The 17,723-nt window shown below is 45.1% G+C and overlaps 1 protein-coding gene across 1 annotated transcript in view; it reads right to left on the reverse strand.

The window, feature by feature from the left end:
* The window catches only part of LOC130405003 (collagen alpha-1(XIII) chain-like), an 89,648-nt gene that overhangs the window by 41,709 nt on the left and 30,216 nt on the right, over window positions 1-17,723 (reverse strand). Inside the window, 3 exon segments of the mRNA XM_056609956.1 lie at window positions 145-179; window positions 4,306-4,332; window positions 7,649-7,656. Of these exon segments, the coding sequence (XP_056465931.1) occupies window positions 145-179; window positions 4,306-4,332; window positions 7,649-7,656 (70 nt within the window).

The raw sequence follows: 17,723 nt of genomic DNA on the forward strand, positions 1-17,723 counted from the left end.
CAAACCATCGGGTACGATGGTGTGGTATTATATGGTGTAATACTAAGGTAATATACATTTTGTAGGACTACATAATTAAGGTGCATATATGGTACTATGGTTGATACTATGGTACTACAGTGGCCGGAGACCACATAACTCACCATCCGTCCAGGTATTCCCAGACCTCCCTTGTCACCCTAGCAACCAATGCAGAGTCAGAAGAACAGCAGTCAGCGATACCATTAGCCTCGCAATGCTATACTCTTGAAATGGACACCATGACGTTTAAACTTTGTGCGTATCGTCCAAATACAATTCTCAGTTGTACTCAAGAAATAGTGAATGGTGTAGATAGAAAAATGTTTGGCAAAGGTGGCCATTGGGCAGTGCATTTTTACAAAATTGGATATCATGGGGCAAGCTGCCAATTAAAAAAAATCTAAATAATTCGCAGCTCATTTCCAAATGAAAACATGCTATCATATCAGGGTATCCATTTCAAGACGATCTTTCAAACTGGAGTGATTGGCTCTGTAATGGGGCCTTAGACAGCTGGTTGTAATGCCATGCTAAATGCTAAATGCTAGCGTTGGCGTGTAACAGTCAAACATTCTTACTATGACAGCTCAAGCTTAAGAAATGCCTGTGTTTTTTAAATGTTCAAATTGAGAAGTCTGGGATGTTTAAAGAACTTAGTTTGTATATAAAACATCGGCCAGGACTTTGTGATGACTGGATGTCTATTAACCAGAACCAGGTTATCCGCATTGAAATGACTGATTATTATGAATGATTACAGGAACACGGTTCCTTTCACGGCCCCATTACACACTCATCCAACCCCCCACCCACCCGCCCCTTACCCCCCCTCCCCCCAGGCCTGGAAGGCAGACCCCGGGGGCACCCTGAAGACCCGGGGGTTAGGGCTGGTGATGACAGCTGCTTGACGACTTCATCTGGTGGGGTGGGGTTGGAAACAGGGTGGAGGTGAGTAGTGAAGGGGTTAGTGTGTTCAGAAGGAGGTTTGTGGGGTGGGGGAGGAGGTGTGGATTTGGGTCAGAAGGCTGTATGAGGTCCTTTTGGGGAAAAGGTAATTTCACCAGGTTTTATTGCAGGTTTTTTGGGTTTTTGTTAAAAGCTCCATGGAGATTCAAGCCGGTTAGAAAGGTGGTAGCTTGGAAATTATTTACCCCAAAAGTGAAAGGTTAAGGATGCAAAAGGCATGCTGCTTTCTACACTCAAAGATCAGTACAATTATAATTCATATATATCAAGTTTATTATTTTCCAATTCAAACGAGTAAGATTGTTGTAGGCGTACGTTTCTTGTATGAGATAAGGGAGAACATTGTGCATCTGTGAATCAAAATCGGTTCAACAATTGTTGCCTTTTGTGAATAAAATAGTGTTTTCTGGCTAAAAGATTGGAAACCAATCCCACTCTGTAAATCCTATTTTTGAATTTGCACCACTCGTATAAGAGAACAGAATACAGAAGACTGATGTAATTAACAGAATAATAATGAACATGAACATGTCATACTTAATGATATAAAGACATAAATACTCTTGCTGGGGAACTGACAGATCTCCTCATATCTCTGTCCGAGGTGCTGAATGAACGCTTCACTGCATTCTCACAATCAGTAGATTAATCACTCTTTGGGGCTGTTGCTGCTGTTTGGTCAGAAAGCTGAGTATACCCTTTGAGGGCATATGGTCGACCCAAGAAAAGAGATGGATTTCTGTCTGCTTAAAACACATACAGCACTTGGTCAAGTCTACGCTATTGCACACACAAATCTCTCCCTCTGGGCCTTCTTATAGTCTCTCTTAAACAGACACACACACACACACACACACACACACACACACACACACACACACACACACACACACACACACACACACACACACACACACACACACACACACACACACACACACACACACACACACACACACACACACACCAGGATTCTGGGGCCGTCTCAAATTCACCGCTGTCTGACCACAGCTGACCGCCAACTGACACTCGTGCGCACACAAACACGCATACACACACACACACACACACACACACACACACCACACACACACACACACACACACACACACACACACACACACACACACACACCCTGGGCCTTTAGCTGACAACACACCCAACACACCTACGCTGGAGTCAGAAGGATTTATGCTTGCTAGGGCCTAACAAGTCTCAGCTGGAACAGAAAATCAATAAACACGCACACACACAGGCAGGCACGGACACACATGCAAGCACATTCACACCAAATAGCTGACCTTAGTCACACTTGGACGACTGAAACTATAACACACTCAAATGTACATTTAGTTGCAACACTGAGGCTATGTTTAGATGTCGACGAAAGGTAACTCAATATTTTATGATACATGGTTGCAGAAATTCATGGTTTTAAGACGTGACCAACCCTTGAGGGTAGATTTGATGAGTGTAGGGGAGCAGCCAATGAATAAGGGTGGAATACAATAACTTGGGGAGCTTCATGGTCAAGGAAAGAATTCTATGGCAATATATGAGTTAAAGTGTGTCTCTGTCCATCTGTCTGCCATTGTGCCTGTAGCTGCCATTCAGTCTGCATGCCAGTCTATCTGTCTGCCTGCCTGCTATTCTGCCTGTGTCGGCCAATCCGTCTGTATGTCTGCATGCCTGTCTGTCTGTCTCTCTGTCTGTCTGCATTGCAGTCTGTCTGGCTGCATGGCAGTCTTTCTGCCTGTTTGTTTGTCTGCATGCCAGTCGTTCGGTCTGATTGCATGTCTGTCTCTCTGTCTTTATGTCTGTCTGTCTGCAAGCGTGTGATATAATAGAAAGAACAATGTGTTTATGAACCATCCATCATACAGAAAGACTTCCACATCCTTTGTTAAAAAATCTCCCATGTGTGGAAATGCCGCAGACGGTTTTAAATTCAGAAAGGTTCCAAAAACCACATCCTTGTTCACCCTCGTCGTACTCCAACACCACGTGTGAGTTCATTTCCAGTCAGTTGACAGGCATAATCAATCACAAAGTACTGGAACGGACGTCAGCCTTCCATTGACAAAGAGTGTCAGCTAATCTCAACCAACCGCCCCAAAAACACTTGGAGAGAAAAGGAAAAGGTCATCCCCTCTACACCTCAAGTGGTTTTATGGACCCGTTTCACAAGTGATCCTGTTGATGCTAAAATGGGGGGTTGCTTTTGGGGACTGGCAACCTGGGATAAAGGTCAGATGAGGGAGGGCCACCTGTCGCCCTACTGGACACAGGAGGGACCTTAACTCTTCAGAAGCAGTATTCTCAAGGTGTTAGTGTAATCAGAAAGCCAGATAGCACACAGCACAAGGTTGTTAAGACAGAAAAGAGGGCCGGAGTCCGGGTTGATTCTAACGTACAATTCAATGTTTAAGTATGCAATTAGCTGGCTCCTAACCAAATAAACAGTTGAGGACATGTGGAAGACATTTTTGACTTCTGAATTCAGACCCTCTTTTGCATTGAGACCCTCTGACATCTCTTCACTGAGAAACCACCTTTAGACCATTGTTTTCATTACTGGCGTAAGGATATATCCTGGTTTATTGAAATTGTATACTTCAAGGCTGTATCAGAAAGATTTGTACACCTTCATGTCATAAAAACATTAGACAAGGATGCTTAAACAACCTGTTAAATCCCAGGTGCTTTACTATCGCTTCGGAGAGTTTCTGAGCTCATTTACTTTCTAAGCAAGCAGTCACTACATTTATTTTACCAAACAGATGTGGAAGCTGAGCATGTCAAATCTAATCTCATTCAGCCTCAAAGCCCCTTGGAGGACATCTTTTGAAAGCATTAGACGTTCCCCCTGAACTGTGTTTTGAAGGGGGTAACGTTCCAGAGAAAGAGCTGTTACTACATACTGCCATGTAGTGCGGCTCTAGCGCTGGCCTCTAGCTCTGGTCAAGACTTGGATATCCAATTTGGTGGCCATAAATGATTGAATCATTGAATATGCATTGCCAACCATTTCCAGTAATAATATAATTTGCATTGGCTGGATGGATCCAGACTTAAAAATAAAGTCTTGGCTTCGTTTTTTGCTCCACAGAACTTGACAGGACATCAAGTTCTGGAGGCCCAGAGCAAATCTAAATGTTCTCATGTCAGTCCATGTGTTGAAATTGAACAGACATATAAACTCCTGCTAGGGCCTGAGGTCATGATTGTAACGGTCACTGTCGTCTCAGTGAGGGGAGCAGAGGGTCATGAAACACACAGGCGAACGTGAGAAGAGAGAGAGTCACGACAGAGGTTTACCGGAAAGCCTGCTCGTCCCGGAGGACCCTGGAGAAGGGGTGAGAGGAGAAGAGGGATACAAACAGAGACAGTCAATCTCAACAATGCTCAAGTCAAGGAACACATTTGTCAAGATGGCCACCATTGAGCAGGGCCAGAATAAAATGATAATGAAGGATAATGTTTTTCGTAAAGGTTTGATCATTGATTGTTTATCTGCCGGTATTTATTATATCAACTGTATGTTCTAGATTGTTTTGAGGGTTGAATCCATTTGATCCAATAAAAATAAAATAAATAATGAAAAGGAGTCACAAATGATGCACAGCATCATCATTCACAGCATAAATGTATCTAGATTCCAAAACATGTTGAATCACAGAGACACACAGGTAAATCACGTTCTGCATGCCATGCCCATGCTACAGATTGGACTTAAGACTTTCTGACATCATAGTTTTGGAGTAGGAGGCGGACACGACAAGTCGTTGGCATGGCGATTTGAAAAGTAAATTCTAAACAGTGGTTTGATATTGTCTATGTTCAAGAGGGGGGCATTGGAGGAAAACAATGTCAGACGTCAAGTGCCTTTTGTCTCCGCCGGGCGGGCGGAACATAAATCAAGCGTTCCTTCAGGTGTGTGTTTTAAGGGTGGACCGCTAATTGCCGGTGAATAAACAGGAACTCTTGACTCTTTCTTGAGTGCTGAAGCATTCATACTTCCCAGAGTGGAAGGATAACCTTCTGGAGGAGTTCCTGGTTCCCTGAATGCTGGCATCTCCTCACTATCCCCCCTCAGAGTTTCCTCTGGGGGGGCTGTTAGTACTTCCCACCCCAGTGTGGGCGAGCGCTGGCCGACAGCAAGACGGGGGAAGTCATTATTCATGCACCGATACTCTTCGAGGCGGGACACTCCACACTGCTTCACATCCCCTGTGGTTCCCCAGTCCGCAGAAACACGCTAAGAATTCATAAATCTCAGACAATAAACAGAAACAATCTACAATACAATTTTTATTTTATTTAACCTTTATTTAACCAGGAGAAGTCTCACACAATACCACAATAGTAGTAGAGACACCTTCAGAAGAAGGGCTGGTGTGTCTCTCCCTTAACCGAGAGCGATTAACCATTTGATTGTAATTAACGTGCCGTTCCTGGACCCAGTCAAAATTTGAGTGAGATGAGGGCCAGCGGGCCGACAGTAAGGGCGACCACGCCCCAGCCCGTCGAGAGGGCAGCGGTGAGGTGCGTGTACCCCGAGTGGGAACCTAACACACGGGTGTCTGTGAGTTTGCTACAGGCTCTCTGGAGGGACATCTGCTTGGGGATCATAGTGTTCCCCCTTAACTTGTGAAAAAGCAGACCTGCTTAGAGGTAGGTCTTGACCCCAACATGTGCTTCGTATTATGGGACCGTCGAGGCCTCTGATTACCAAGGGACCGTCCGGTTGGTCAAACCCGGGTTGACAGGATGACAGGTCTTCACGCTCCTCGTCCCTGATTTATATTGTGTTTTCCAGGTGGAAGTTCCATACATATTTATAATGTTGTATGAATGCATACCAATCTAATATTAATGTACTCGATTGGTGATAGTAAAGTGAAAAGATAAAACTTACAGAAATAGAGCAAATGTTTTGCTGAGATACATGTTGATAATCCTGTACCTCTATAATGCCCCAACTCACCAATATATTCACATTACATCCATATGACATATGTTTATATAAAAGCATCTACCACATGTCGATATAAATCAAAGCCCAACATACTTTACAAAGCCTGTATGCTCTTTCATGTACGAGGACTAACGCCAGTTGTACATAATTGGCTCTTTGGTCCCTTCCCCGCCCGTCCCAATCTCCTCTATGACTTTTGAATGGCTGCGCTCATTCAGAGTATTCAAACGGAAGCTCAGTGACATTCATGGATTGTGTGTGCCTGTGCATACTCAACCTTTAATTGTAGAGAAAACAAGGGGCAGAGGGTCAAGCCTCTCGTGTGACCTTTCCTCAGCAATGGACTCTTTTGGTTTTCGAAAGACGACAAAGGTTCAAAGGTTTCCAAAAACAGGAAATGGCCAGCTTTACTTTTTACGCTTTTGGGTGGCAGCGTCGATGGTGACTGTGTGTTATATTTGATGTGTGTAAAAATACGAGCAAGGCCTCCATACAGAAGTCGCTTTACGACTTGTGAAACTCATTGACAAAGAGTATATTTGTAACAACTGACTCCAAAAGGCCTGCCTTTCAAGAAAATACAACTTGGATTTATATTACATACATTCATAGAATTTTTACGTTTCTGCAGAGTCTGGTCTTAAAATAACACATGGCCAATTGCTTGATTCCTATCAAAATTCCTTTCACGCAACAATGACTTTTGTTTTAGATCAGGATCTAAACAAACACGCCATTTCCCTCTCTGTTCCCGCGCTCTGGATTTAGCTGGGATCCCTCACCAGAAACTACAAACAATGGCCCAAGTGGCTTCTTCCCAGGGACTGAGGCAACCCACGCCCCGGCCAGGAAAGCCTGACTACCTCTGGACCACTCGCAGGCTGTATCCTGCCAACTCATCCCGGCTCAAGATCCCTTCCCACCCATCCATCTCTGCCCCGAGCCTAACCAGGGCCTCTACAAGAACCCCCTCTCCCCCCCTCCCCGCCCCCCCCCCCCCCCCCCCCGGCGCTGACACCCAGGGACAGCAGCTGTCAGAACGGTGCCCGACTATAGCACCTTGAACACAATGTTCCAGACAAGGTCCTCCTTACCATTCCCAGGGGTGGAGGGGGACCCACAGCAGACGTCAGGGAGTCACTTTAAAACGCATTGGCTAAGGTCAGAGATCGAACCGACGCAAGCTTTTGACGTGAGGCTGTCCAGCCGGGACTAGCAGCACTCTGCTCCGGCAGTCGTAAGAGGGAGCAACCAAAGTACGAAGAGTGGGGGATGATGGGCTTGGCCCCACTATCTTACATCATCAACCTAGAGTCCTCGCTGGGACCACAGCTCACAGTTTCCAGGGAGGAACTCTGACCGCGGCGCTGGCCAGATTCACAGCACTCACTGAAGTGGTCTGTCAGGCACGGGTAATGGAGGCAGGCTAATCATGAAATATTCCATTTCAATAAAAACGAAGACTGAGTGACTTTTGTTGTTTAGTAAATAAATGTCAAAATGGATAATACAATTATAGTATTTGCCTGACAAAGATTATACATTCACACCAAAATGTGATAAACCACAATGGTAAAAATTAGAACAATTGACAAACATGATAATGGACCAACAGACAAATAAGTATATCAATTCCACAGGCACTTTACCACATACAGGTGACAAGGCTTCTGGTCTACTTACTGGAGGTCCTGCAGGAGAGAAAGAGAGAGGGAGAGAGAAAAAAAGGGAACACATATTAGATTGACGAAACAGAAAAAATATATGATCAAATCAATTCCACTGGGTTTCATGAAAGCGAAGAGGAAACGGATTGGCGAGTAAACAGTTAAAGCAAACCACAGAGAGACCAGCATCTCTCGTCAAGCACCTGTTATTGCAATCGCTGTCTGCGATTGGCTCAATGTTGTCCCAGATGATGTCACTTCACATCACAACACTATTCAAACTATGACTAGTGACATCAGGCAGCTGCCGCAAACATGAGCCAATCAGAAATAGCAATCACAATAAGCTTTATCTGAAGCCGTATTGATTATATTATATTGATTGTTCATGCGGTACATTAATTTTGTGTATTACAACATTGTACTGCCACGACTGTTTCTGTGATCAGCAAGGAAACATATCAAATAAACACACTGAAAATAAAAGTTGTAACATTAAACATTGACTAACAAAGCCCATGATCCCCAGGCCTCTATACCATCTGAAAAACTAGCTCTGTCCAGCTACTTGGGAAAGAAATGGCGACACATTGAGACCTCCTAACGTCTCCTAGCCTCCTTCGGCAACATCGGAAACGGACACTCTTCCGGTGGCTTCGAAAAGTTAGCAAAGGGGGGGAAGTTTGGTGCATTTGGAGCGTGGCGCCAGATGAAATGCTTTCCTGTCTGAACACTGAGCTGATGAACCAAACCATGTTCCTTTAAACCTTGTGCCTCCACTCAAGACTACTGCTAAGAGCTTGGTGACGTCGGAGCAGAGGAAAAAGGATGGTCTATTTTTCTATGATTCCTGCTTAACCCTTGCATTAGGGTCCTAATAACAGGACTTAATAGTGGTTTTGAACAGCTTTCAGCAGAAGCGCTCCTCTATCTAGGAGTACGTTTTTATTAGAGACCCTGTCTTTGGTGAAAGCCGATTCCAAACCCCAAGCCTGGTATGTGGTTTATGCAGATTACAGACGCTTCAAACGTCCTCATCAAAGACATATGCTGCAGACCGCTGGCAAAGACCAGATATACTCTCACACTCAAAGGAATTGGCTTCCTCTGATTTCTCTGTAAGCAGAATCACACAAAGCCTGCAGTCAACTGACAAAATCAATTACCACCAGATCAAGGCACGGGTCACAAAAGATGTCATTACGTCACTGAGAGCAAGGTGAAGGAAATTAATATTGGCAAATTACCTATGTGAAATGTCAACATGAATCCCCTACATCTTCCTCCAACTGATCTATCCGGTCCCAGGCCTGAATTCAGTTCCAACCGCCAATTCCAAACTCGCAAAAATGAACCACTGCCATCGGGTAAATATGTGCATAGTATCGTTATGGAAATAAAACTTTTAGAGGAGAGAGTCTGTTCTGCAGTCCAGCTGAATTTAATAGGTTGGGAATAGTTTATTCCCCTGCTTGTTTAAGGAGAAATCTGCAATGTTGCTTCAGTGTCAACACTCGGCTGGACTTAAAGAAATACCAAACACTTGGAATTCATTTGAACCAATCAGAATCGGCTGTTGATAACTGGTGTTGGATGGTGTCACTGTGGTTTAATTTAGGTGTTTGGTTTCATTGGTTTGGTTAATTTGCAGCATCAAAAAGGTATTTCATATCCTAAATAATTACTATTGGAGAACTATTATGTCTGGGTTTGGTAGATATCTGGGAGTGATCTTTAACACACAAAAAATAATAGGAGTGACAATTTTCTCCCCCTCTGGCCCGCACCATTATTCTCCCATTTCCTGCCATTTTCTTGATCGTCTTTTTGTGGGGGAGTTTCTGTTTTTATAGTAATTTGAGGTGACATGTTAAACAGCCTGTGCTAAACCGGGCATATGATATAACAGCGAGCTAAATGTGTGATCGAGGGGTGGATGTTTGAATAGCCAGCTAATGGTCGCTAACGGGTTGGGAGTATTCGAATAAATTAGCGGTGGCGCCATTGTCACTCCCGGTATTGCCCAACAATTACCTGCTTGATTACCCACAGTAAATGCTCTTACTGGCCTGCGCACACACAAACACACACACACAAGCCGATACTCATTAATAAAGTACAGGATAGCATAGTCGTAAGGGTGTTCGACCGCCAGCTAAAAGGGGCTCTAGGTTACAACCCCAAATTCTGCAGTCTGTACAACAGCATTAGGCCACCTGCTCATTAATGACCTGGATCTTACTTCACTGTAAGTAGCTAAGGCTATAAGTGTCCGCTAAAAGACTAAGTAGTAAACAGATGAATGGAGAGGTGTGTGTTTTTCATTCACTAATAGTTGCACACTTCTTGTTATCGGCAGGCCAATCCTACCTGGAGCACCACTGCGACCTCTCTTTCCCGTCGACCCTGGTTGAGAAACGTCCGGCAGTTAGTCACAGGTTGCTATGGCAACGTCCCCTTTAACGGGTGCCAAGGTTCCTTAATGGACAAACTGCATCGATCCTTCTGTATGTACGTATTGGATCTAACATTTTTGAATAAAAACCACATGAGAATAATCTAAATTTACAGACAAGTTCATTCTAAAATGTCCTTTATGTATTTAAAAACACTTAAAAGTACTTTGTGTATCATTATCAGTCCTAAATCAGAAAATGTTTACTTTTTTGAACAATTCAATAAAAGTGCAACTACACATAGAAGGAGTTGAATCATGCTTCCAAAAGCCAGCAGCCCCAACATTGTAAGCCTAAACCTGCTTCGCACGCAAGCATGAAACCGAGATTCCTGCTGCATTCTGGGCCCGCCATCACATCCTCTTGGCTCGGTGTACACAAGGCACATCAATAGACCCCCATGAGCCAATGGCATCCTGGGAACCTTGAGGGGGTGGGGGAGGGGGGGTGTCGGGTAGTGGTGTTTGTGGGGGCGGGGGTTCAAATATAGCCTAGCCTGCGATGGCGCCAAAGAACGGTTATGCTGAAGCTAGGACTTCACATGCAACAAGCGGATGGCAGCGCATGACAGACGGGACCTACACATAAAGCCGCACGCACACATGGACAATCGTACACATACGGACTCGTGTTCCTCAGGGCGTTTATGTCATCTATGCCGGGCCTCTCGCTCTCCCGGGCTTTACTGGTGTCCCAAGGTCCAGACCACCTGTTGTTCCCCTCTTATGTAAAAAGCCTTGTTTGGCAGAGCCCGGAAATGAAGAACTCAAGACTGCATGCCAGCATGAACACTCATTGGCTGTTCTCGTAGCCGTAGCCAACAACCAATGTGGACCGGGGTTTCTCACACACTGGGTAAATTGAGTCTGAAGTGGGCATCAAGGCTCATCTTGCAAGTAATGCAGAACTAAATAGAGAGCGTCTTGAGTTTTTAAACGTGGAACAGGCGCAACGATAACGGCGTAGGCCTAGCCTGGCGTCAACACACCCCAGCTCAACTCCCCTTTATTCCGGGCTTGTTACACAAACCTTTGTGTCACTCGGGGGCGTACCCCGGCCAGTGGAGGCCTCAGGGCAGGTGGGCCGCCATGTTTGGAGTACTGGGACACCGAGCCAGGAATACCTCCCAGAATTCCAGCACTGAAAATACTCGAACCCAAAGCCCACCACCGCCCCCGGCTCCTCCGGCCTGCCCCTCCCGCTATCCGGTTGCTCTCTCAGACCCTCGCTCGGAGGCCGGCGCAAACGCACCCACCATCAGAAGACTGCTGGTGGGAGACTCCCCTTGGAATGGATGAAAACATTGAATACTGCGCTGAGCGTTGAGCGATACCGCTGATGTATAAAATACCAACCCAGATTATTCTTTAAGATATAGTGTATGACATTGGGAGATTCATTCTATGCTAAATTAATATACCGGTAAGTGCAGAAATATTGTGGAAATATGAATAGATTTAGATTTAGATGTATTTCAATTGGATGCAACTCCCCAATGGGTTTTAAGGAGTTATGTCGTGCTCATGTAAGGGGTAAAGGGTGTGCAGGGAGACACATGATGAATAAACAGTAATACATACTGAGTGTGGACGCAGAGTTTGGACCCCTCCACCGGGAATGGCTTGAGTAAGCAACGTAATCACGGGGGTGATAATGACAGATACTGTGTTGATGATCAACTGGATTCCCCCAGGAAAGCCTCAGGGAATACAGAGAAGCTTCCGGAGAAACCAATAGGGGACACTCTATACTTGGGAAACTGAGCCTGACATTTTATATATATCTGGCTGAGGTACTTTACTACTCCTTGAATTTGTATTTATTGGCAATTAAGACTGGTGTGCATTTCAAGTCAATACGGCCACCCAGTAATGGCATTTCAGTATCGAAATACTGAATTCTATACATTAGACTATTATATTATTCAAAAAGAGCCGAATTTGTACACCTTACGTCAACGACTTCCCGGTGAAATTATGAAAACAATAGAGGGGTATGGGCTACTTAGAGATGTGAATCCATCAAAGGATGAAATGGCATGAACTTTTGCCATTGTGAGAAAAAGAAAATATGCACTTAGTATTAAAGCCTGGTAAACCCATCTGCTGAATGTCATGGCTTTTCACTGTTTTTACATAAACCTCCCTCCATCACACATAAACCCCCCAGTTTCCAAATATAAAATGGATATATGACCTTTACAGCAAGGCTGGTCCAAATCTAGTGCAGTAATGAAAGTAAAAAAAGGGAAATACGGTGTCCCTTTAAAACCCTGCCTCACCGCCCGGGATCCACAGGGGAACATATAAACCTTAACAACTGTGATATTGAGTTCTGAGTCCTCACCACTTACGTCTAGACCAACTAACATTCACATAACACACACCCTCCCCCCCCCCCCCCATGCTCATTTCAAACCCTAATACCGTGATGCTGTGGTTGAGAGAGTGGACGTAACAGATCCTGTGTGAGACGAATGGACCGGAACCACAGGGACAGAGATCCTCATCCCTCACTCATGGACCGTTGGGAGACAGTGGACGGGTCACAGAGAACCTTATTGCGTTCTCTAGCCATGACCAACGGTATTACCTGGTGGGGTTTGCTAAGAAGCACAGGCTGAGGTTTTTTTGGCGGTAGTTTTCCACTTCAGTCACTCTGTGGGAAAATGTGAAGTATGAATAGGGAAGATTTGAAAAGGAGCAGATCTTTAATGCCGCTCTCCTACACAAGAACCAAACATTGTCTGCTCCCGTTGTAGTTTGAAGGCCACAAACCGCCCAAAACTTCACGTAACCAGCCACCTGTCTGGCGGTCAATCTCGCCAGACACACCGGCTCAACTTCAATCCACTTATCCACAGTGTGAAAATAAGTGTGGCTGGCACCGATTTGACACAAAATCTAGTGGTGCCGTGAGGCTAAGGTTAGCGGTTAGCCCATTAGCTGGTCCTCCGTGTTTTCTGCTGCATCATACCACACTGTAACGCGAGTAGACGAGCAACGAAAGGTCAGCGTTCACAAGTGGTCTGAACGATAACAGTTGGGACGTGGCATCTTGAGCCCGTGTGGTGTATGCCCAGGGGCGTTAGGGAGTCGATGCCCAGGGGCAGGAGAGGAGCTGATTAACTGACATCTAACCAACACCGGTGGTGTAGGTTACCTCCACCACCATTGTGTGTCCAAGTGTCTGCTACACAAAACTAGGGCTGTGGTTCAGAGAGCCCCGAACCAAGTCAAATTCTCTAAGTTGAACACTCACAGGTTTCAATATTTAAAATAATGTGAAAAACATGAGTAACTCATGATATACCTCATCACCTAAATATCCGAAATATATCCTATAGGTCTTCCTGCTCAGACATAATTTGGTGGATTCTTGCAAATCCTGGTTGAGAAGAGCCAATGCGGTACCCTCTCTGTATGTCAGATCTCTCTGGAGACTGACCCGAGGATATTTCCAACATCTCCTGGAACTCCGAACAAACAACTAATCCAGGAATTAAACAATTACCCGAGCCTCTGAAAGCAGATTGCCACAAACGCTACATTGTACGTGTGCCAGAAAAGGGCAGCATTAACAGAGTAGACCATAATCCACAAACAAATGCTCTCAGGAAAGGGAAAAGGCACACAGACACGCACACACAAACAGAAAGCCCTACACTTGATAGAACAAGACTCTTTAATGAAATCCATTGAGGTAAGTAGTCTGAGGAAGCTTTCACATACAGCCTCACTGCTCAGTTTTAGATTCTCACTGCTGCGCTCACTTTTGTTTTTCTTTATTCCCCACCAAATGGATTTATAGAAAGAAAAAAGAGATGATTGAGCATTGGGTGCATGGCTCAAAATAGAGTCAAAATAGACTACCTCATGTTTTCAAACAAACATGAGCACAGTAGAGTTAAAGTTAAGAATGGTTAACTTTAAGCAGCACATAATACTGTATATAGACGTACTTTATATGAATTCAAATATGTAATACGGATTCTAAACATGGCAGCATCTGATTTGGTCGACGTTACGTGCCGTAAAAAAAAATCTCAGTTTTTGTAATTTATTTTCCCATATAAAACCCGAACTCTATCATAAAGAAATTAGTCAGACTTCTAAAGTGTACGTTAGCTAAGGATACGTTAGGTAAGAAATTCCCCCGACTTGCCAATTTCACCTCACCTCAGGATGGCTGAGGCCTTTCTCGTCCACACAGTCCAGGGGTTTTAATGAGCCTGGAACCCTCAGCTACTCTATCATTGACTTAATGGAGGGTTAGCGCCGTGGAGACACACTCGGGGCTTATTCAGCCTGACAGGGGCTGTGCTTTTGTACACTGGGAGCCATAGTTAGTAGCTTCAAGGCAGGAATTAGAAGGACACAAAAGAAACATGAACATGGAAGGAAATCTATTCAACGTCGAACGCTAGGGAGGAAACAAGCGGAGGCCGTCCAATGTCCAGGATGTGACCTGAGGAGGTAAGCCGGGTCTTCTTGACTGCATCAGAAAGACAATAAGCGAAGTCTTAAAGGCACCGTTTCAGATCCAGCACAACACAGAGGTCACAAAAACAAGCCGCTGGGGAGGGTGACGGGAGGGAAAATAAATGTGCATAACCCATGTCCATAGAAAAATAACCTTTTACTGGAAGACGTCTGAATATTCGTTGTGCCTGCCAGTATCTGACCTTACAGGCGCCTCTCTGCTGTTAAACGACCTTCAGTCGTCCACAAGCGTGTGTCACGAACCCCCGCCCTGCCATGGCTGGGTTGTCGCCAGCTGGAGTAATCAGTCTGGACCTCGTTTATTTTAGAAGGGGGTGCAAAGGGGGAAGACGGTTGAAATGCCAATCCATGTGAGCATTTTAAAATCAGCCCAGGTTGATAAGGTCCGTCCTACCAACCACAAGTCAGCCGGGCAGTACTGGTGTATACATCTGCCAGAATATCACAGGGATTGCTGTGGTATCATAGTTTAATTAGGATGATGTCTTTCTTCTGGCATAAAAGGCGGCATTATAGTTAATCCCAGGATTTCCTGGCTCATTAAATCATGGAAGCAGAGTTAAATAAATACTGCATTGAAGTTTATATAAAAAACATGCAAAATCTCTCTCAAAACATTAGGTAAAAATCTTATCAGAAAGCAACTTGAAATAATACAGTGGTTTATGTAAACAGCTAGCTCTCAGGCTGCGAGAGCGGTCTCCAAACATTGTCTTCCTGCGAACCACACATCTCAATCAGACAGAGTGCATCATGGGTGTGGACCCTTCTTGACCCATAATCCCCATTATTTACCCAAGACAAATGGCAAGGCATACCAGTGAAGGTTAAACCTACAAGTCCACAAAGATCAGAGAGCAAGAACATGTTCCTCGCAAGCACAAAAGCCATTAAACATTTACACACAAATGCAGACAACAGTGTGTGCTTTGTGGGAGCTAGGGTGGCACATTTGACCCTTCCTCTCTCCTTTCAGGATATAAACGGATATAAATACCCTTGGGTGATATTTTAAAGAGCGAGAACCGGAGACCGCTGACCTGGCCCATTGTCGCCACTTTGGAATGAATTACTGGTTCAGTTTTGCCACTGCCGCAAGCGAAGAAAACAAGACATTACATACAGCGGGGTTATTGTGTCAATCTACAAGCAGTCAGGAAGGTATCAGATTTCACCCACCCTTCATAATGAGGTCTCAAATGTTGGACAACTTAGCAAAATCATTAGTGTTGGCAACATAATTTCTCTTGAATTCACAACCAGACATACGAGCTTGAGAAATCCAGAGGAAAGCTGTTCCAGGAGTGTTTTCGCTCCAATTCACTACCCACTTCAATTTGAGTCTGAACATGGATGATTATGAACTACAGGAATTTTTATGAGCTCACATCTTTCAAGTTGCGACTTCTGTCATTCTTCACCCCTCAACATTATTCAGCAAGTGACGGCAGACACATGTCCTCGTTTCTCGAGAATATCTAATCCCTGCACGCGTTTTTACACGGCAATTAGTCACTTTCCTAATGCCCAGAGGTCTTAAAACAACCAACACAGGCCGGCTTCAGGGCTCCTCAGGTTCCCAAGTGTACAACGGTCTATCATCCCAGGGCGATGAGTGAGATAAATGCCTCTGGCTGCAATTTCTTTGTGCAATCCCTGCAAGTGAGCTGGGCCCCGGCAGAACGCCAACTGGTGACGGACCCCAGGAGAATCTGCCGCACGACACTTCATCATCACCCATGCTGAATTCATACTCAAGAGTGCAAAAAAGAAGGAAGGGAATATAAATTAAAATGAGGTGCCGTGTGGATTTTAGGAGCAGATTCCTGCGGGTTTCGAGTTACCGGGGCAGAACGATAACGTCTCGCCACGCAGCGCCACGCAAAGTTATTAAAACAGAAGCTCAGACGGCGAGGGCTAGTGGGATCAAGGCCCTGTGAGCGAGGAGCTCGGCCCGAAGTAAGAAGGGGGTGAGTGTGGAAGAGGAGGAGGAGGTGGTGAGCGAGGATGGGGATGTGTTTACATGTGTGCTGCAGGGGGGGCGCTTGGCACTTTGGCCAGCCACTCGCGCTACACACACCGACGCTCTTTCACGTTCAAACAGGGCCACATTTGTAATGGCACTCACCTGTTGAGCTAATTACTAAAACAGACGGGCCGCGTGTAAACACGGCACGGCTCGCGCGTCGACGGAGACCGGAGCGGTCTGGACCTGATCCAGACTGAACGGCACTCACGAAGAAGAAATACCAGTCAAAGCAAAAATGGAAATAGGAAATGAATGTGTAATTAAACCCCAAATTTTGTTGGGGTTTTATAAGGGAATAACAGCTGAGAGGGCCGTTGATTGTTAAAATGGATGATTGCCGCATGGAATGTGTGGCTCCATTCTTCAAAAGTTGCTCCTGAGTTCTTTACAGTGTTTTTTGTGGAAACACCCACACAGCCGAGAAATTCGGCACACACTTGCAGGCCTGCGGAACAACTTATGGTTCAGCATTTCTGCGGTAACACCCAAGGAGCCTAAAGACCACCCCCAGCATCGCAATCCACCCCGATGCCAAAGACAACACACAACACCATGTCGGTGCTTCATGCGGGCCCAGTGGGAGCGATCTATCCTCTGCTCAGACGGGTAAAGGCATTAGGCCGGTTGTTGTCGCAGGAGCCCCAGTGCCACAGGCAGCCTGTCATCAGTGGGGACACCCCAGTCCCACGGTTTAGGTTCTCACCCGTCATCGCTGGTATTAGTTAGTCTGCTCCAAAACAAATTAATCAAACACTCAGGGTGCTTTAATGGTTGTAAACTATCAGCTACAGAAGAGGACACAGACAGCCCGTCAAGCAGTACTATTCTTCATTTTGACTTGTTAGGCGATACCCACATCTAGAGTAAATAATGGCCTGAATGAATAAACATCTTTCCCATATGGGGAGAAACAAATGCAGAATCATTTAATGACTCACCACACTACCTTCAATGTGAAGCTATCGTTTAGTTGTGAAATATCATATTGTGTCAAGAATATTTTTTCAGGCATATTCCAGATGAAGCCGATATTAGGAGAGGATTGTGAATTCCTGTGGCATGCTGTGTAAAAAAAGGTGCCCCATCAACTGTCTAGTTCCAACC

The sequence above is a fragment of the Gadus chalcogrammus genome, chromosome 15 (genome assembly GCF_026213295.1).
Source record: "Gadus chalcogrammus isolate NIFS_2021 chromosome 15, NIFS_Gcha_1.0, whole genome shotgun sequence".
Classification (NCBI taxonomy): Eukaryota; Metazoa; Chordata; class Actinopteri; order Gadiformes; family Gadidae; genus Gadus; species Gadus chalcogrammus.